Here is an 18,277-nt window from a genome sequence, read left to right as displayed (position 1 = left end):
CCAGAGAGCCCCAGGTGGGCAGAGGAAACGCTTCAAGGACACCCTCAAAGCCTCCTTGAAAAAGTGCAACATCCCCACCGACCCCTGGGACTCCCTGGCCGAAGACCGCAAAAAGTGGAGGAGAAGCATCCGGGGAGGCGCCAAACACCTCGAGTCTCTTCGCCGGAAGCCAAGCGCAAGGAGCGCACGTCAACCCAAGCACCCCACCCACCCGTCCCTTCAACCACCGTCTGCCCCACCTGTGACAGAGACTGTAGGTCCCGCATTGGACTCATCAGTCACCTGAGACCTCATTTGTAATGTGGGAGCAAGTCATCCTCGTTTCCGAGGGACTGCCTAAGAAAAGATATGTTTGGACATGTACGTGTGAGGTTCAGTCTGAGAGTGGAAAGAGGTGACAAAAGAGAGCGCGCGAGAGATGCTAAATAATTACAAATGGATTTATTTATACGTGAACTGGTGGGACTGCACGTGAGAGCACGTGATTACATAGGTGTGAGTGACTGTGGGTGGGGGTGAAATTCCTCTTTAAGGAGAGTGCCTGTTTTTCTCCAGCATTAATGACCCACTAACCACATCATGGGGCCGAGAGCTGTAAGACTGCTGAGATTTTTGTCTACTGGTTAGTAATTCCAGACAAGAACAGGCACTCCCCCAATTTTCGTTAAAAAAGCAATCCCACCCCATAGGTAATTACAAATGAGTCTATGTATGTGTGGGCAGGTACTGGTGAGGACAGTTGTGCGTGCGAGAGAGCAAGATACCAAGCAATTAACACTGAGTCTATATATATCTCTGAATGGGCATGACCACATTGTGCCTGGTATAGGGGAACAAGGTTATTTCTGTAATAAGTTTTTCTCATTACGAAAGCAGCTAAGAAGTAGAGATGAGGTTCATATTTTAAGTGCAAGTTATTTCACGAGACTGGAAACCAATAGGGCAAGGTGCCTTTCCCAAACAGGGAATAGCCAATTACAATTAACAGCTTCAACATAAATGAGATGGATATCCTAGCGAGGCTAAAAGGGCTCGAAACAAATAAATCACCAAGGATAGGTGGTGTTTATCGCAGAGTGTTCAAAGAGACTAGGGGAGGACTTAAGAACATAAGAAATAGGAGCAGGAGTCGGCCATTCGGCCCCTCGAGCCTGCTCCGCCATTCAATAAGATCATGGCTGATCTTCGACCTCAACTCCGCCTTCCTGCACTATCCCCATATCCCTTGATTCCCTCAATATTCAAAAATCTATCGATCTCTGTCTTGAATATACTCAATGACTGAGCCTCCACAGCCTCTGGGGTAGAGAATTCCAAAGATTCACCACCCTCTGAGTGAAGAAATTTCTCATCTCAGTCCTGAATGGCCGACCCCTTATTCTGAGACTGTGACCCCTGGTTCTGGACTCCCCAGCCAGGGGAAACATCCTCCCTGCATCTACCCTGTCAAGCCCTGTAAGAATTTTGCATGTTTCAATGAAAATCAGGAGACGTGTATAACAGGCAGCCGATCCGAAAGCGTCCATTTTACACTATCGGCCAAAGTTAAAATTACCCCCAAAGAGTGGTTGATTTCCCGACAGAGTGTTGGAGGTGATGCATTTAAAAAACAATTAGATACTGCGATGGGGGGGCTGTAGGATACTTTTGGATGGATGAACTACTATGGGCCAAATGAACTGCCTCATCCATAATTGTCTTGTGATCTCGTGAACCACAAGAGAGTTGAGAAGCTCAGTATCTTATGATCATGTCTGGCAGTCCAAAAGGTCCTCCTGTTTGCAGTTACACTTAAAAGCAGAGGTGTACACCGGACCAGAACAGACCATTGCAAGTACCCCTGGCCTGTCTCACTTAGTGCCTTTCGATGCTGAGGACCTGGACACATAGAAACTAGGAGCAGGAGTAGGCCATTCGGCCCTTCGAGCCTGCTCCGCCATTCAACGAGATCATGGCTGATCATCCAAACCCTAGCACCCGGTCCCTACACCGACAGCCATCCCACCCAAGCCCTATCCCCATAACCCCGTAACCCCACATATGTTCATCCGCTCGGCCAACAGTGACTAGCACATATCCAAGGGAATGTAACTCAGAGCTGTGCATGCAGCACCCTCGGCCTTTTTCAGCAGGTGGCGCTTAAAGGTGGTAACGTTCATTTAAATTAACTTAAGAAATTACCGAAACAACAGAAAAGGTTTCCTCGCTGGTGTCAGTTTTGGATGACCACGAAGGCTGAATGAAATCTTCCCATAGTATTGAAAGAACATCAATATTCTGCAGCTGAAAAAACCTTTCAATAACCTGGCTCTGGGATGCAACATGTGCGAAACCATGTTTGTTTTTCTTAAAGGGGTTAAGAACTGTGTTTTGATTTTGTGGCCTAGTCTAATGCTGGAGAATTCAATGGGGGCGAAATTCGGTTACGGCCCGTTTGGGGGCAGTAACCTATTTAACGCCGTAGATTTAGCGCCCGGCACAGAAGTACCGCCCCGGCTGCTAAAATTGGCTTACCGCTCCGGTGTGGAAGCGGAGCTCTATCTCGGGCGCTCCACTTCCTCTTGAGGCGGTGTCGGGTGCGCAAAGCGCTGTAGCGCCGGAGCCTGTTAACGGGGAAGGACGCTGCGAGCTCTGCAGGGCCTCCAATGGCCCACACTGGCCCACCAGGGTGGCGTGGTGCCGTGGCTGCGGCCTGGAGGTCAGCCAAATAAAATTAAACGGCGGCGCGGGTCGCGGCCGCACCTCCCTTTAATTAGCGCCCCGTGGGGCGGTAAGGGGCCACCACAGGGTGCTACCGGCGGGGGCGCGGTGCTATTGGCTATCGCCTTAGTAGCACCCTGCCGAATTTCTCTGGAGGCGCTATTCCCCACCCGGGCAATAAGCCCTTTGCGCCCTGTTAGCGCCCCCCAGAGGCGCTGACGGCAGGCGCAAAGGAGCCGAATTGCGGGGCCAATATCTTTTCCCAATTTTCGCAACATCAACTGCTCCATTGGTTAGATGCCGGGTAAAGGCCCTTCTGCACTGCACCAACATCGCGGGATTATTTCCTTTGTGTGCTCTAAATACGAGGCCCATATTCCATCACTCTATGCTGCAGTGAGCTGGAATGGTCCTTAGAATGGTCCTTGGCCCCTAATCTGAATTGCAGTCCACAGCAACTTAACGCCACAGTACGGCGAAAGATACCACAAGGACATGACATTTTCAGTGCCATGGAATTAAAATGCAAATCCTTAAAAAAGAAAATCTTCAGCCGAGTGCTTGAGGTGTCCAATCCGTTTGCTCGTGTATTGATGGTTATTTCACTAATTGGGCCAGGATTAGACAAAGGAATGTGTCATTAAAAATGGCAAAATTCCTGTTTTGTAGTCAAGAAATCTGGGATTAACAACCTAAAATGATTAACTAGAAAAAGTGTTGCATTCGCCTCCTCAAAAATAATTCACTAAATCCATTGCTTAATAAGTTTAAATTTAATCTATTATTCTATGAGAAGTTTCATCTCTCTACACTCATGCAATAGTTTTGTTGCGTAGGTTCAGTACAAGCCTTAGTGTTCAGCCTGACTCTCACCTGGAATGACTGAGGTAATTTTCAGTACTTGAAGTACTCTGAACATTCGCAATGCTGAGACATTGCCCAGTCCACAAACTCAGTCACACATTTGTAACAAGGGAGAGGCACACATGGACAACGACAGAACACCATCAACAGCAGCGGCAGTAGCAGCAGGGAAGGAGAGAGAAGAATCAGGAAGAGCCGCGGACACCGCTGATACCGTACAGCCAACCCGGCAGGGATCCTTACCTGGGATAACCGAAATAGTTTTCAACGCTCTCAATACTCTGAATGTTCGAAGAGCTGAAACATTGCCTAGGTTTATAAATTCTGTTACATACCTGTAGGATCAAACCACAGTTATTTGGAATGGCATCACAATTCATGTCAATTTGTTTTACTTTTTTCCTGTGCTAGTTTTACAAAGTATTACAAAGGATTTACAGCACAGAAACAGGCCATTCGGCCCAACTGGTCCATGCCGGTGTTTATGCTCCGCACGAGCCTCCTCCCACCCCTACTTCATCCAACAACATCAGCAGATCCTTCTATTCCTTTCTCCCTCATGTCTTTATCTAGCTTCCCCTTAAATTCATCTATGCTCTTCGCCCCAACAACTCCCTGTGATAACGAGTTCCACATTCTCACCACTCTCTGGATAAAGAAGTTTCTCCTGAATTCCTTATTGGATTTATTAGTGACTATCTTATATTTATGGCCCCTTCTTCTGGTCTCGCCTGGAAGTGAAAACATCTTCTCTACATCTATCTGATCAAACCCTTTCATAATCTTGAAGCGCTCTATCAGGTCACCCCTCAATCTTCTCTTTTCTAGAAAAAAGAGCCCCAGCCTGTTCAATCTTTCCTAATAGGTATAACCACTCAGTTCTAGTTGCTTGAGGATGGGGGGTAGATGCAAGGTGACACCTTGGGAGGGCTAGGAATTGATTCAGATGTTTAGTCGATGATCACGAATTTCATTTGACACTTATTAAAATGACTGCAAGGAGGATTGTTCTCTACATTTTCCTATTAAGGTACTGACATCATCAATATCCTCTCATTGTATTCTCTTTTCCCCTAATGGATAGGGTGAAGTTAATGTTCGGTATATATGCCTCTCTCATAAATGAACTGGAGTCAAGATGGTGAAGATGATTCCACGTGTCAGGAATTTAAGTAATGAGGAAAGATTGAGGAAGTTGTGCTTGTTCTATTTAGACCAGACAGCCTGACTCAGTAATGGAATTTGGATGGGTAGATCTATCACTGGAGCAAAAATTGTTCTCCAGATAACTCAATGGGCCAATACCCTAATTGGTAGGATGCTCCTAGCTGGACAGGCAGTGTTCTGCTGCATGGGTTTAGCTGGTTAAATTACAGCAGTATCCCAGCACATACTTGAGGGGTCCCAAAGCCTTGGCTCTACCAGCCTGCACCTGAACTCTCTTTTCTTGAGTAAGTGGGATACATCCCTACGGAGAGAGGGTGTATTGAGCAAGCAGAAACTCCCCAGGTGTAGGTTTGTCCAATCGTTTAAAGATGGCCAAACCTGGTGATGGGCTTCTGGGCATGGCTGACCACAAAAATACACTGTGGGCAAGGGGAGTCTTTGAGATGGCCTACTGGCATTTTTCAGAATCATGCACGGGGCTTGACAAAGCTAAGTTGTCCACTGGGTCAAAGGGTACAAATATTACGGGACAGATGTTACAAATCAGGAAGTTAAGAGTAAGAAGAGGAATTTGGCAAAATGTTTTCACCCAGTGGGTATTAGAGTATCAGGGCAAATCATTCCTTTAAACAGTATAAATGGATCCAAGAGGTAATTCGATACATATCGGGAAACAACAGGCATTGGGCGAATATGTTAAGAAGGTGAGTAGATGGGGTTGATCTAACAAAATAGGTCAGGCTTGATGGGCTTAATGACCTGTCACATTCCTAAAAATTCTTAACGTCTAAAATGCTGACAATTGTTAACAGTATGTACATCTCTATTAAGACTCTATGCAAGCTAAACTAATCATCATGGTCAATACCTGTTAACAAGTGAGATGGATGCTAAAACCTGCTTGCAGCCCCACAGAAACTTGCAAGGACTGAGGACCGCTGTGTTTTATCCATGGAAACCCAGTCATATTGACACCTAATAAATATTACACATGAATGGGGAAAATAATAATGGGAGTCTTAGTACAGGAAGGCATAATGAATATAATAGGAAACCCAATCAACTTCGGGCAGCAAGGTCACATAGTGGCCTTATAAAGACATAAGAACATAAGAATTAGGAGCAGGAGTAGGCCATTCGGCCCCTCAAGCCTGCTCCACCATTTAATAAGATCATGGCTGATCGTCGACCTTTCCCGCTTGATCCCCATATCCCTTGGTTCCCTTGGATTCCAAAGATCTATCGATCTCAGCCTTGAATACACTCATCAATTGAGCATCGACAGCCCTCTGGGGCAGAGAATCCCAAAGATTCACAACCCTCTGAGTGAAGAAATTCCTCCTCATTTCAGTCCTAAATGGCCGACGCCTTATCCCAAGACTATGCCCCCTAGTTCGAGACTCTCCAGCCAGGGGAAACAGCCTCTCAGTATCTACCCTGTCAAATCCCCCTCAATATCTTATATGTTTCAATGAGATCTCCTCTCATTCTTCTAAACTCCAGGGAGTATAGGCCCAATCTACTCAATCTCTCCTCAGAGGACAACCTATCTTCAAATAATAAGTCAAACTACATATATCCAAATCGTTGGAACCCATGCAGGTTGTGGGGAGAGTTTCTGGATGTAGCAGCATATTCAGTTTGAAACAACAACCGAAACCATAAGTAATCCTGTGGATTACCCTCTATTATAAATCTACTAATCACCATGTAGGAGAAGGTACACTATTGCATGTCAAGTACTTACTCCTTTGTGTCTGCTTTTCCCCCTCTTTTGGTTCAATGTCCCTTGTCCTTACTATCAGATACCATCCAATTGTGTTTAAACAGCTAGCTCCATGCAGGCAGCTGCCCAAAAGAGGGTCTGAGACTGAACTATTGATGGGCAATGAGCAGTGGGGTCTTTCTGATGGGTCATGTTCAAGTTCTGGGGTAGGAAGCGACTCGATGTAATTTCTCCAGAACAGTCAGGAATGTTTCATTATGTTCCAAGACATGATTTCTCCTAATCGTAGACACCAGAAGAGCTTACTGTTCCTGTTTCAAATTGCAAAGAACCTTTATCCTATGCTGGCAAGATTAAATTCCACTTATTATTATTGTTTTTGTTCTCCAAATGTTGTCCTTTTTTCATGCTACTCTATGGTCCTATTGGTACTGGCAAATGATCTGGCACCTCATCCAAGTGTGACCTTGGACGGTATCAGCAGGCTTTTCGACACTGGGATCACAGCCGTGCACATTCTGTCTCTTCTCTCCAGCAGTGGAAACTTGATAGTGATCAGGAGCAGGAACCACAGCTGAATTTTTCCTATTCCTAACCCATGGGCACTGTAGTCATTTGCTACACACCTACTGGGATCTGTGAACCTGGTACAGACTTGACCCTGGGACCTACTTCCTGGTCTATTTAGCTCAGTACCACAGCATGTGTCACATTTAGGTGATTAAACCATGAGGTGAACTTCTACATTTTGTTAAAATTGGCAGAGCAGATGTGCTTCACCTCCTCCCATCCCCTATAAGTCATCACAGTATATACTGAATTTTATCCTAAGCAGCATTAAGGCTGTTTCTTACAGGGGGTTTGAATTTTGAATTAAACAAGAACAACAGACATGAAGGGGTAAGTACTCCCTACATTGTACTTTCTTCCACAAATTAATAGCTACTGGTTCAATTTCCCTTGTCCTTACTATCAGATACCATCCAATTTATATATCTGAACCTTGAGTAGAAAAACTGAGAGCTGTGTCTGTCATCCATTTGGTCTACTTGCTAAGTTTGTCCTAACCCAAAATTCATTTCAATTGCCCCAGAAACTCCTTGCTGATGAAAAATGTGTGATAGGATTGGTTTTATGATGTGGCTCATTGGCTGATTTGAGTGACCGATAAGAATCAGCGAACCAAAGAATGATAGCAATGAAGATTAGAGCACTGGGACACATCAGCTAATCTCAGGTATACCACAGGGGCTCACCTGCTCTGCTGGGCTCACTAGAAATGCACCTCAATCTCGAGGTTGACAGCACTAATCTGCCACCGAGAAGGGCAAGGGCAGCAGGCGCATGGGAACGCCACCACCTCCAAGTTCCCTTCCAAGTCACACACCTTCCTGACTTAAAAGTATATCGCCGATCCTTCATCGTCGCTGGGTCAAAATCCTGGAACTCCCTCCCTAACAGCACTGTAGGAGTGCCTTCACCACACGGACTGCAGCGGTTCAAGAAGGAGGCTCGCCACCAACCTTCTCAAGGGCAACTAGGGATGGGCAATGAATGCTGGCCTTGCCAGCGAGGCCATACAGCCCCTCAAGCCTGCTCCGCCATTCAATAAGATCATGGCTGATCTGATCTTGGCCTCAACTCCACTTCCCTGACCGCTCCCCATGACCTTTGACTCCCTTACCTTTCAAAAATCTGTCTATCTCCACCTTAAATATATTCAATGACCCGGCCTCCACAACTCTCTGGGGAAGAGAATTCCAAAGATTCACGACCCTCTGAGTGAAGAAATTCCTCCTCATGTCTGATTTAAAAGGGTGCTCCCTTATTCTGAATTTATGCCCCCTAGTTCTAGATTCCCCCACGAGGGGAAACATCCTTTCTGCATCTACCCTGTCAAGCCCCTTCAGAATCTTATATGTTTCAATAAGATCCCCTCTCATTCTTTATATTATAAAGACTGCACTGGAACTTGACTTCAAACGGTGACAAACTTTAAACTTTCTGTTCGAAAGAAACATTTCAAAACTATTTAAAATGTCAAAGAGAAATGCTTATTTTTTTTTTAGACGAGGGATCTGGCAAGTTCAAAAATCAGACATGCAGGAGCGGCAGAGAAGAGAGAGCAATGCCAGAGCACACAGAAAGCAATATTAAGCAAAGCTACCTCACAAGACATTCCCGAACTAAGATCTAGAGATTCCACTTAGAACAGTGCAAGCAGGAGATAAAAAAAAGTGCATTTCTGGTGTTAGCTCTTGACATAAAACCATATTAATTCTTACTTACGCCATTAAAATAACACTGAAATCCAACCAATTCCATGGATCTCGAAGGAAGGTGAATCCATCAATGCAGAATCCTCTTGCCAATATTTTTATCATTGATTCAAAAGTGTAAATGCCAGTGAAAGTGTACCTGGTAAAGTGTTTGGAAATGGACAGCATTAGCAGTTGGTGAAGGGATTGAGGTGTGTTTAGCTCTTTCACAATATGAGCCACCTCACATGGTACCTCAGGATAGAAAATGGCAAAGAGTGACGTGAAGAAGCAGGCATGATCGTCAGCCTTACAATGATCGCAAGCTTCAATACATATTCTCGATGGATTGGTGGTCGTCAAGTCAGGAATGGACAACATTTCACAAGTCATTTTATATCAAAGAGCATACTCTTCCGACAAGTCAATGAAAGGGATGAGAATATGAAGCATTCAGTATTATCCTAGCTGGTATCTGAGTGATTGTACGCCATACCTCTCAACTGTCTAAAGTGAGGCTCACATTCCAATCATTCTCCATGTCATTGCTCTTGTTCTCTTTGACTTTAGTTCAGAAAATGGTACACGCAGTGTTACTATGAAAGAATCTCCAATCTGGCTGCTTAATCAATCTACCACATCATGTCAAAAACCACATGTGCAGACAAGAACATCAGAATTTTGAGGAACAGGGAGAGGTCATTATGCCTAATAAGCCCCTCCCTTCTTGATAGATCAATCCCATCTCCCTGGATTGTCACCATGCACCTCAATCTCTACTCTGTCCAGAAATACATCTGACTTCTTTTTAAAAGTTTCCTGCTGAATTATATCATGAGCCTATTACCCTTTGGGTGAAAACGTACCACCAGACTTTTCTTCTTAAGGCTAAAGGGATCAGGGGATATGGGGAGAAAGCAGGAACAGGGTACTGAGTTTGGATGATCAGCCATGATCTCATTGAATGGCGGAGCAGGCTCAAGGGGCCGAATGGCCTACTCCTGCTCCTATCTTCTATGTTTCTATGTTACCAGACTTTTCTTCTTAATCCTAACTTGTACATCTGTGGTGTTGTTGTATTACGGAATGCCTTTGACCAATTAGATCTCTCCAAATCACATCAAATTAAAACAATCCCATCACATAACTCTGTTCCTACCCAGGACACCCCTCCCCAACAAAGTGCTGTGGGATGTGGAGCAGTTAAGTGTTTGAGGCTTGAGCAGGGGTTAAGCGATATTGAGGCTGAAATAGGGCCAAGGCTGGAGTCATCGGAATTTAGGAACAGGAGTAGGCTGTTCTGCCCCTCGAGCCTGTTCCACCATTCAATTAGATCATGGCTGATCTGTCTCTTAACTCCCATCTACCCACCTTGGTTACATAACCCTTAATACCCATGCCTAACAAAAATCTATCAATCTCAGTTTTGAAATCTTCAATTGACCCCCCGCCCCCCCACCCCAGCCTCAATATCTCTGGGGTGAGTTGGGTCGATGGTTTTGAGCTGAGGATGTGAACCCCATGTTCAAGTCCAGACCTGAGCCAGGGACTAGAAAGCAATGTCATGGGATAATCAACGAGCATGGATGATAAATCAGCTGACTCTCCTTCTTGTGACCTTGAAAACATGGCTTCTGCCGATTAAGCACTCCAAATCATTTTTGTAATATTAAAAATGCTTTTCAAATAACCTCACACTCGGGAGTTTTCTTATCTTCTAAAGCTGGTAGATTTTTGTGACCAGCAGCGTGAAAGATTTAAATTATCCATCCGTGGTTCATTGTCCTAGTGTAATTTTTGACCAAACTATGTCGGAGTAGTTGACGACACAAATATATATCCTCTTGGCAGTAGAGTTGGAGCCATTCCGTTTAAATTGAAGGCATCAATCTCATGTGAGAACTATGTATTGCTCTACAATCCAATTGCTTTCCTAAAGATTACCCTTTAATAGTCATGGGATCTGTTTTATTCTGTGTGCTAAATAAGAGTCCTCACACGATAAGCATAATCATGGGCTGGCACCTTCTAAAGGGCAGCAGAGAGCTAAGCCTCCTTGTCTCTTTAAAATTGAATCAGAATCGGCTGCATCAGGTGAAAGTTGAGCCCAGCCTCCATTTCGTGAGTTGGTCTCTCTTGGTTGCTTCTGGGCAACCTCCATTACTTTCTATTTTCTTAGAAACATAGAAAAATAGGAGCAGGAGTCGGCCATTTGGCCCTTCGAGCCTGCTCCGCCATTCAATGTGATCATGGCTGATCTTCTATCTCAATACCATATTCCCGCTCTCTCCCCATACCCCTTGATGCCTTTTGTGTCTAGAAATCTATCTATCTCCTTCTTAAATATATTCAGTGACTTGGCCTCCACAGGCTTCTGGGTTAGAGAATCTCAGTCCTAAATGTCCTACCCGGTATCCTGAGACTGTGACCCCTGGTTCTCGACCCCCCAGCCAGGGGAAACATCCTCCCTGCATCCAGTCTGTCTAGCCCTGTCAGAATTTTATACGTTTCAATGAGATTCCCCTCTCATTCTTCTAAACTCTAGTGAATACAGGCCTTAGATTAAATATGTACCAGGTTCTGAAGGCCTCGAGTTGAGAGGTATGAGCTGGACTCTTCAGGGGGGGAAATGACTCCCAGGGTTCATTTCATGCTAAATATCAATGAACCCCTTCTTTTCAGAGAAAAAAATCATTTATAAAAGTCCTTTGGTGGTGAGTAATTACATATTATTCAGGCCTCTTCATTAAAGGAAGAAAGGATAATTGGCTGTTTGCAATTGTTCAACTTCCAGTATTCGTCCAAAAGGGCTTTTTCAGCAATACAATCATTACCGTTTTATTTTATCAATGTAGAATTTGTACAAATGCTCACCCTGTTGCTATAATCACGCAGCAATTATAATGGATGATAACAATGCAATGTAGAATTACATTTACTGAGACTTTCTGCCCCATCTGTGATTATTAAATTAAAGGCCTTTCTTGGTCAATTCCTTTAATGAAAATTCAGGAAGAGCGCAAATCATTTTTTTTTTCATAATGAGGTAAAACTTTTGCCGCATCATGGTTTCGGCTGGATGCAGCATGAGCGTATGTGGGTAGCACGTTATGAGCTGGGTATACTTAAAATATTAACTTACTTGCCAACTGGGCCTCACAAGGCAAGATACACCTGGCAAAGCATTTCATCGGGACAGATAAGGGCACAGTTCAAAGGTCAACATTATTTAAGGAACTTGGGCAACAGCAAGAGAAAAAGAGCAAGAGATTTTTTTAAAAAAGGTTTGTTTACAGAAAGCATCACAATACACTAGAAAGGAGTGCGGTTTCATACTCACTCGACATTCTTTGTCCATGGAGCAGGATCAGACATGGTCATGAACACACAGTTGGTCAAAATAGTGCACATAATAAATATATTGAATAATGTAAAACAAGGGTTAAGGAGAAATCTTACAACACTTGGCTACACAACACTTGCGGCTTTTCAACAAGATTTTTAAAGTAAGACAGCAGAGAGATTTATTACAGTTTTTCACTTACCTAGTTAACTGGGTAGTTAGCTGGCATGATCCCAACTGGCAAGCTAAGGGTTTAGGAGTTTCATCGTTGATGCTGCCGGTTTTCCCAGCACGTGCACGTTCATCCGATCGGGATTGGGGATGCTGACGGGGCCCCGTGTCACCAGGAAACAGTCCCAAATTGAAAAGAATTCCTGGCACTGAGCAATGGCCTTGAACGGGCATGCCCTAGAAATCCCACTCTATGTGGCAATTCGTAGAATCATAGAATCTTACAGCACAGAAGGAGGCCATTCGGCTCATCGTGGCGGTGCCGGCTCTTTGAAAAGAGCTCTCCAATTAGTCCCGCGCCCCCTTCTCTTTCCCCAGAGCCCTGCAAATTTTTCCTTTCCTTTTCAAGTATTTATCCAATTCCCTTTTGAAAGTTACTACTAAATCTACTTCCACCGCCCTTTCAGGCAGTGCATTCCAGATCATAGAAAAAAAAATTCTCCTCATCTCCCCTCTGGTTCTTTTGCCAATTATCTTGACAATGTGTCCTCTGGTTACCAGCCCTTCTGCCAATGGAAACAGTTTCTATTCATTTACTCTATCAAAGCTCTTCATGATTTTTGAACACCTCTATTAAATTTCCCTTTAACCTTCTCTGCTCTAAGAAGAACAACCCCAGCTTCTCCAGTCTCTCTACATAACTAAAGTCCCTCATCCCCGGTCGAGGAAACTCTTTTTTTTATCCGGCACCGACGGGACCGGCGTGGTGCCGGTTGATCAAAAAGTCCGGATTACAGAAAGGTATAGTTACCAAGGTACGAGAGCCCCGTACACGGCCACAGGTGCAGGAGCCCCGGTTACACGGCACTTGTGCAGGAGTCCCGGTTACACGGCCACAGATCCAGGAGTCCCTGTTGCACAGCCACAGGTGCAGGAACCCCGGTTACACGGCCACAGGTGCAGGAGCCCCGGTTACACGGCCACAGATCCAGGAACCCCGGTTACACGGCCACTAATATGAAGTAAAACTTACCTGAACCTACTCCTGAATTTTGCCGGTTAAGAGAGATTTCCGGATATTTAGGTGCCGGTTAAAAGAGAGTTTCCTGTACTATTCTAGTAAATCTCCTCTGCAACCTCTCCAAGGCCTCGACATCCTATGCTTTTCAGGGTGGATGTTTGGTTAATGTTTTTTCCAAGTTTGCACCCAAAACTGTTACCAGCTACACATTTCCCCTTTTTGCAGGTTTTTTTTTCATTTCTTGTACCCCTTCTCCTTCACAATAACACCTCGAGAGATTATTGATATGACCGTATTGACTCACGTTCCTGCATATTGGCCACAATTTAAACATCCACCATTCCCACTCCTGGAAATATCATGAAGAATTCATTATATAGGCGACCCTGCCCAAATTTAAAAGGATTTTTCTTTTGGCTAAACAAATGTGTTCCTTATCAAAGTAAAGGCGGTGCTGGGAGTGTCCGTCAATAATTCATGCAGCTCGTGCAGTGATCTGCAGCCAATGGGAATTAAAATTGGGCGGGATGTAAAACGGGCGTCTGACCCGATCCCGCCCTATTCCCGTCGGGCGGGGTTATAGTTATATCATAAATTAATGTACTAAAGCGTAAAAGGCTTTATATGAACCTGCATAGGCAGAGGGACCTCATGCATCGTAAGCAGGTGCCTGTGGTCATGGACACTGTCATATAAGGGGCGCTAGAGTTTCCAAGAAGGTCTTTTCTTAAATTGTGATATGGAAGCGTTATGTGGGCTGATAGCCTGGGTCACCTGTAGAGTTTGTAATGGTGACCATTTCTCTGATAGTCTGGGTCACCTGTAGAGTTTGTAATGGTGACCATTTCTCTGATAGTCTGGGTCACCTGTAGAGTTTGTAATGGTTACCATTTCTCTGATAGTCTGGGTCACCTGTAGAGTTTGTAATGGTTACCATTTCTCTGATAGTCTGGGTCACCTGTAGAGTTTGTAATGGTTACCATTTCTCTGACAGTCTGGGTCACCTGTAGAGTTTGTAATGGTTACCATTTCTCTGATAGTCTGGGTCACCTGTAGAGTTTGTAATGGTTACCATTTCTCTGATAGTCTGGGTCACCTGTAGAGTTTGTAATGGTTACCATTTCTCTGACAGTCTGGGTCACCTGTAGAGTTTGTAATGGTTACCATTTCTCTGATAGTCTGGGTCACCTGTAGAGTTTGTAATGGTTACCATTTCTCTTATAGTCTGGGTCACCTGTAGAGTTTGTAATGGTTACCATTTCTCTGATAGTCTGGGTCACCTGTAGAGTTTGTAATGGTTACCATTTCTCTGATAGTCTGGGTCACCTGTAGAGTTTGTAATGGTTACCATTTCTCTGATAGTCTGGGTCACCTGTAGAGTTTGTAATGGTTACCATTTCTCTGATAGCCTGGGTCACCTGTAGAGTTTGTAATGGTGACCATTTCTCTGATAGTCTGGGTCACCTGTAGAGTTTGTAATGGTGACCATTTCTCTGATAGCCTGGGTCACCTGTAGAGTTTGTAATGGTTACCATTTCTCTCATACTCTGGGTCACCTGTAGAGTTTGTAATAGTTACAGTTTCTCTCATACGCTGGGTCAGTGGTAGAGTTTGTAATGGTTACCATTTCTCTCACAGTCTGGGTCACCTGTAGAGTTTGTAACAGTTACAATTTCTCTGATAGTCTGGGTCACCTGTAGAGTTTGTAATGGTTACCATTTCTCTGATAGTCTGGGTCACCTGTAGAGTTTGTAATGGTTACCATTTCTCTGATAGTCTGGGTCACCTGTAGAGTTTGTAATGGTTACCATTTCTCTGATAGTCTGGGTCACCTGTAGAGTTTGTAATGGTTACCATTTCTCTCATACTCTGGGTCACCTGTAGAGTTTGTAATAGTTACAGTTTCTCTCATACGCTGGGTCAGTGGTAGAGTTTGTAATGGTTACCATTTCTCTCACAGTCTGGGTCACCTGTAGAGTTTGTAACAGTTACAATTTCTCTGATAGTCTGGGTCACCTGTAGAGTTTGTAATGGTTACCATTTCTCTGATAGTCTGGGTCACCTGTAGAGTTTGTAATGGTTACCATTTCTCTCATACGCTGGGTCACCTGTAGAGTTTGTAATGGTTACCATTTCTCTCATAGTTTGGATTACCTGTAGAGTTTGTAATGGTTACCATTTCTCTCATAGTTTGGATTACCTGTAGAGTTTGTAATGGTTACCATTTCTCTCATAGTTTGGGTCACCTGTAGAGTTTGGAATGGTTACCATTTCTCTCATATGCTGGGTCACCTGTAGAGTTTGTAATGGTTACCATTTCTCTCATAGTTTGGATCACCTGTAGAGTTTGTAATGGTTACCATTTCTCTCATAGTTTGGGTCACCTGTAGAGTTTGGAATGGTTACCATTTCTCTCATATGCTGGGTCACCTGTAGAGTTTTTAATGGTGACCATTTCTCTTATAGTCTGGGTCGCCTGTAGAGTTTGTAATGATTACCATTTCTTTTATACTCTGGGTCACCTGTAGAGTTTGTAATGGTTACCATTTCTCTCATACGCTGGGTCACCTGTAGAGTTTGGAATGGTTACCATTTCTCTGATAGTCTGGGCCACCTGTAGAGTTTGTAATGGTTACCATTTCTCTGATAGTCTGGGTCACCCGTAGAGTTTGTAATGGTTACCATTTCTCTGATAGTCTGGGTCACCTGTAGAGTTTGTAATGGTTACCATTTCTCTGATAGTCTGGGTCACCCGTAGAGTTTGTAATGGTTACCATTTCTCTGATAGTCTGGGCCACCTGTAGAGTTTGTAATGGTTACCATTTCTCTTATAGTCTGGGTCACCTGTAGAGTTTGTAATGGTTACCATTTCTCTGATTGTCTGGGTTACCTGTAGAGTTTGTAATGGTTACCATTTCTCCGATAGTCTGGGTCACCTGTAGAGGTTGTAATGGTTACCATTTCTCTGATAGTCTGGGTCACCTGTAGAGTTTGTAATGGTTACCATTTCTCGCTGTGAGCTGGACCTATCTAGACACACAGCATGAGAGGGATGGGGAGGCACTGTGGCACAGGCAGGATTTTCTTTGCAGGGTGCGGGGGGAAGCGTTTGGTGATGAGACTGTGAAACCAAACCAAAGGACCAGCGGAGCGGATCTCCTGTTCTTTATAAAGCCCGCCTGAGTTCTGTTCCATTGATTTCAGTAGAACGATAAATGAGCTGGATTTGACAATGAGCAGTTGATCCGCTCCATCAGGTTACTGCCCAGGTAACCAGGTTGAAAATTAGTAGCGAGTCTCTTTAATGTCCTGCCCTCACTCTTAGAACATGGGGTGGGGGGGGGGGGGGAAGGGGGGTATGCCTCAGTTTGGGGACAAACTTGGGATCCATTTGCACCTGGTGTTTTTTGCATGCAAGTGCAATTGAGAGCATTTCTCTAAGACTCTCATTATGTTACTTTGCTCCATCTTGAAGTATCTTTACAAAAAGAGTTCTAAATCGTGGCTTTCAAAAGGGAATTGGGTAAGTACCTGAAGGGAAAAAAACTGTAGGGCTACGGGGAAAGGGCGGGGGAGTGGGACTAGCTGAAGTGCTCTTGCAGAGAGCCGGCACGGGCTCGACGGGCCGAATGGCCTCCTTCCGTGCTGTAACCGTTCTAAGATTCTAAATGCCCCATGCAATACCTCAGAGGAAAATCAAAGGTCACTCTGCTGGTGAGCAGGTCATGACACGCAGCCCGAGGTATAACTCTGGTTTTGCCAGCTGCATTTCACACACTCCACCAAAAGTCTCTGTCAGGCTCCAGAGATGCTGCAAGCACCATTCATCCAGTGGTTGCAGTTCTTAACTGTAGTCTTAAGAGACATGGAGGCAGGCAATTGTTTGGAATAATATTAGCCAAAGATAGGTTTTTTTTCCCAAAGATAAAAAATCAGCCTGGTGGATATTTGCCAGTATAACATCGTGGGGTAAATGTTTGCACTGTGGGGGGCTCCCACTGGGAGCTTGAGGTTAATCGGGTGCGGCCACCAGCAGATCACATTCACCAGGAAATCAGGAGCGCTGCGATTCACCGCACCGGGAGCTGCCTCTCACTAAATATTGAAACTGGTGCAGGAGTTTATAAACCCTTCCTCCCCAAGAAGGCCAGGCCAGAGAGAACGACCAGGTCCAGAGCATAACTCGGCTCCTGACCTCTCGCTCTCTCCCCCTGTTCCAGCAGCCAATGCCCGCTGTGCCCAAGCTGTTCCCCGGCGCTCAGATGCACCATCCGCTTGATTAGCAGGCTCTTACCGCGACATGGAAACTCATGACAGCGACAACGTGAAATGTGATACAGGCAAGACAGCGAGGTGTCAAAGCTGGTTTCACCTCCCCCACTGGCTGGCTGCAACTCCGTCCCCCTGAAACCTGCACAGAGAGCAAGGGGCTGAGAAACAAGTCATGGGTAAAACCCACATCACCCCCCACCCCAATCACACCGAACTCTCCCCCTACCAATCACACCGAACTCTCCCCCTCCCCAATCACACCGAACTCTCCCCCTCCCCAATCACACCGAACTCTCCCCCTCCCCAATCACACCGAACTCTCCCCTCCCCAATCACACCGAACTCTCCCCTCCCAATCACACCGAACTCTCCCCCTCCCCAATCACACCGAACTCTCCCCCTCCCCAATCACACCGAACTCTCCTCCTCCCCAATCACACCGAACTCTCCCCCTCCCCAATCACACCGAACTCTCCCCCTCCCCAATCACACCGAACTCTCCCCCTCCCCAATCACACCGAACTCTCCCCCTCCCCAATCACACCGAACTCCCCCCCTCCCCAATCACACCGAACTCTCCCCTCCCCAATCACACCGAACTCTCCCCTCCCCAATCACACCGAACTCTCCCCCTCCCCAATCACACCGAACTCTCCCCCTCCCCATCACACCGAACTCTCCCCTCCCCAATCACACCGAACTCTCCCCCTCCCCAATCACACCGAACTCTCCCCCTCCCCAATCACACCGAACTC

The 18,277-nt window shown here is 45.3% G+C and overlaps 1 protein-coding gene across 2 annotated transcripts in view; it reads right to left on the bottom strand.

Moving 5' to 3' along the window:
• The window catches only part of scn5lab (sodium channel, voltage gated, type V-like, alpha b), a 524,522-nt gene that overhangs the window by 350,872 nt on the left and 155,373 nt on the right, over positions 1–18,277 (bottom strand). The window contains exons 4-6 of one of the 2 annotated variants that reach the window (XM_085987471.1): positions 12,056–12,145; positions 8,747–8,875; positions 3,808–3,899 (exon numbers count right to left, since the gene is read on the bottom strand). In XM_085987471.1, the coding sequence (XP_085843597.1) occupies positions 3,808–3,899; positions 8,747–8,875; positions 12,056–12,145 (311 nt within the window). Of the gene's footprint in view, positions 1–3,807; positions 3,900–8,746; positions 8,876–12,055; positions 12,146–18,277 lie in introns of those variants that run through there. The other variant, XM_085987470.1, reaches the window with a different exon arrangement.

This window comes from Somniosus microcephalus, chromosome 5, assembly GCF_052327205.1.
Source record: "Somniosus microcephalus isolate GS21.2 chromosome 5, FLI_Smic_1.0, whole genome shotgun sequence".
Classification (NCBI taxonomy): domain Eukaryota; kingdom Metazoa; phylum Chordata; class Chondrichthyes; order Squaliformes; family Somniosidae; genus Somniosus; species Somniosus microcephalus.
Note: the sequence above shows the minus strand (reverse complement) of the source record. Positions and strands in the feature narration are given on the sequence as shown.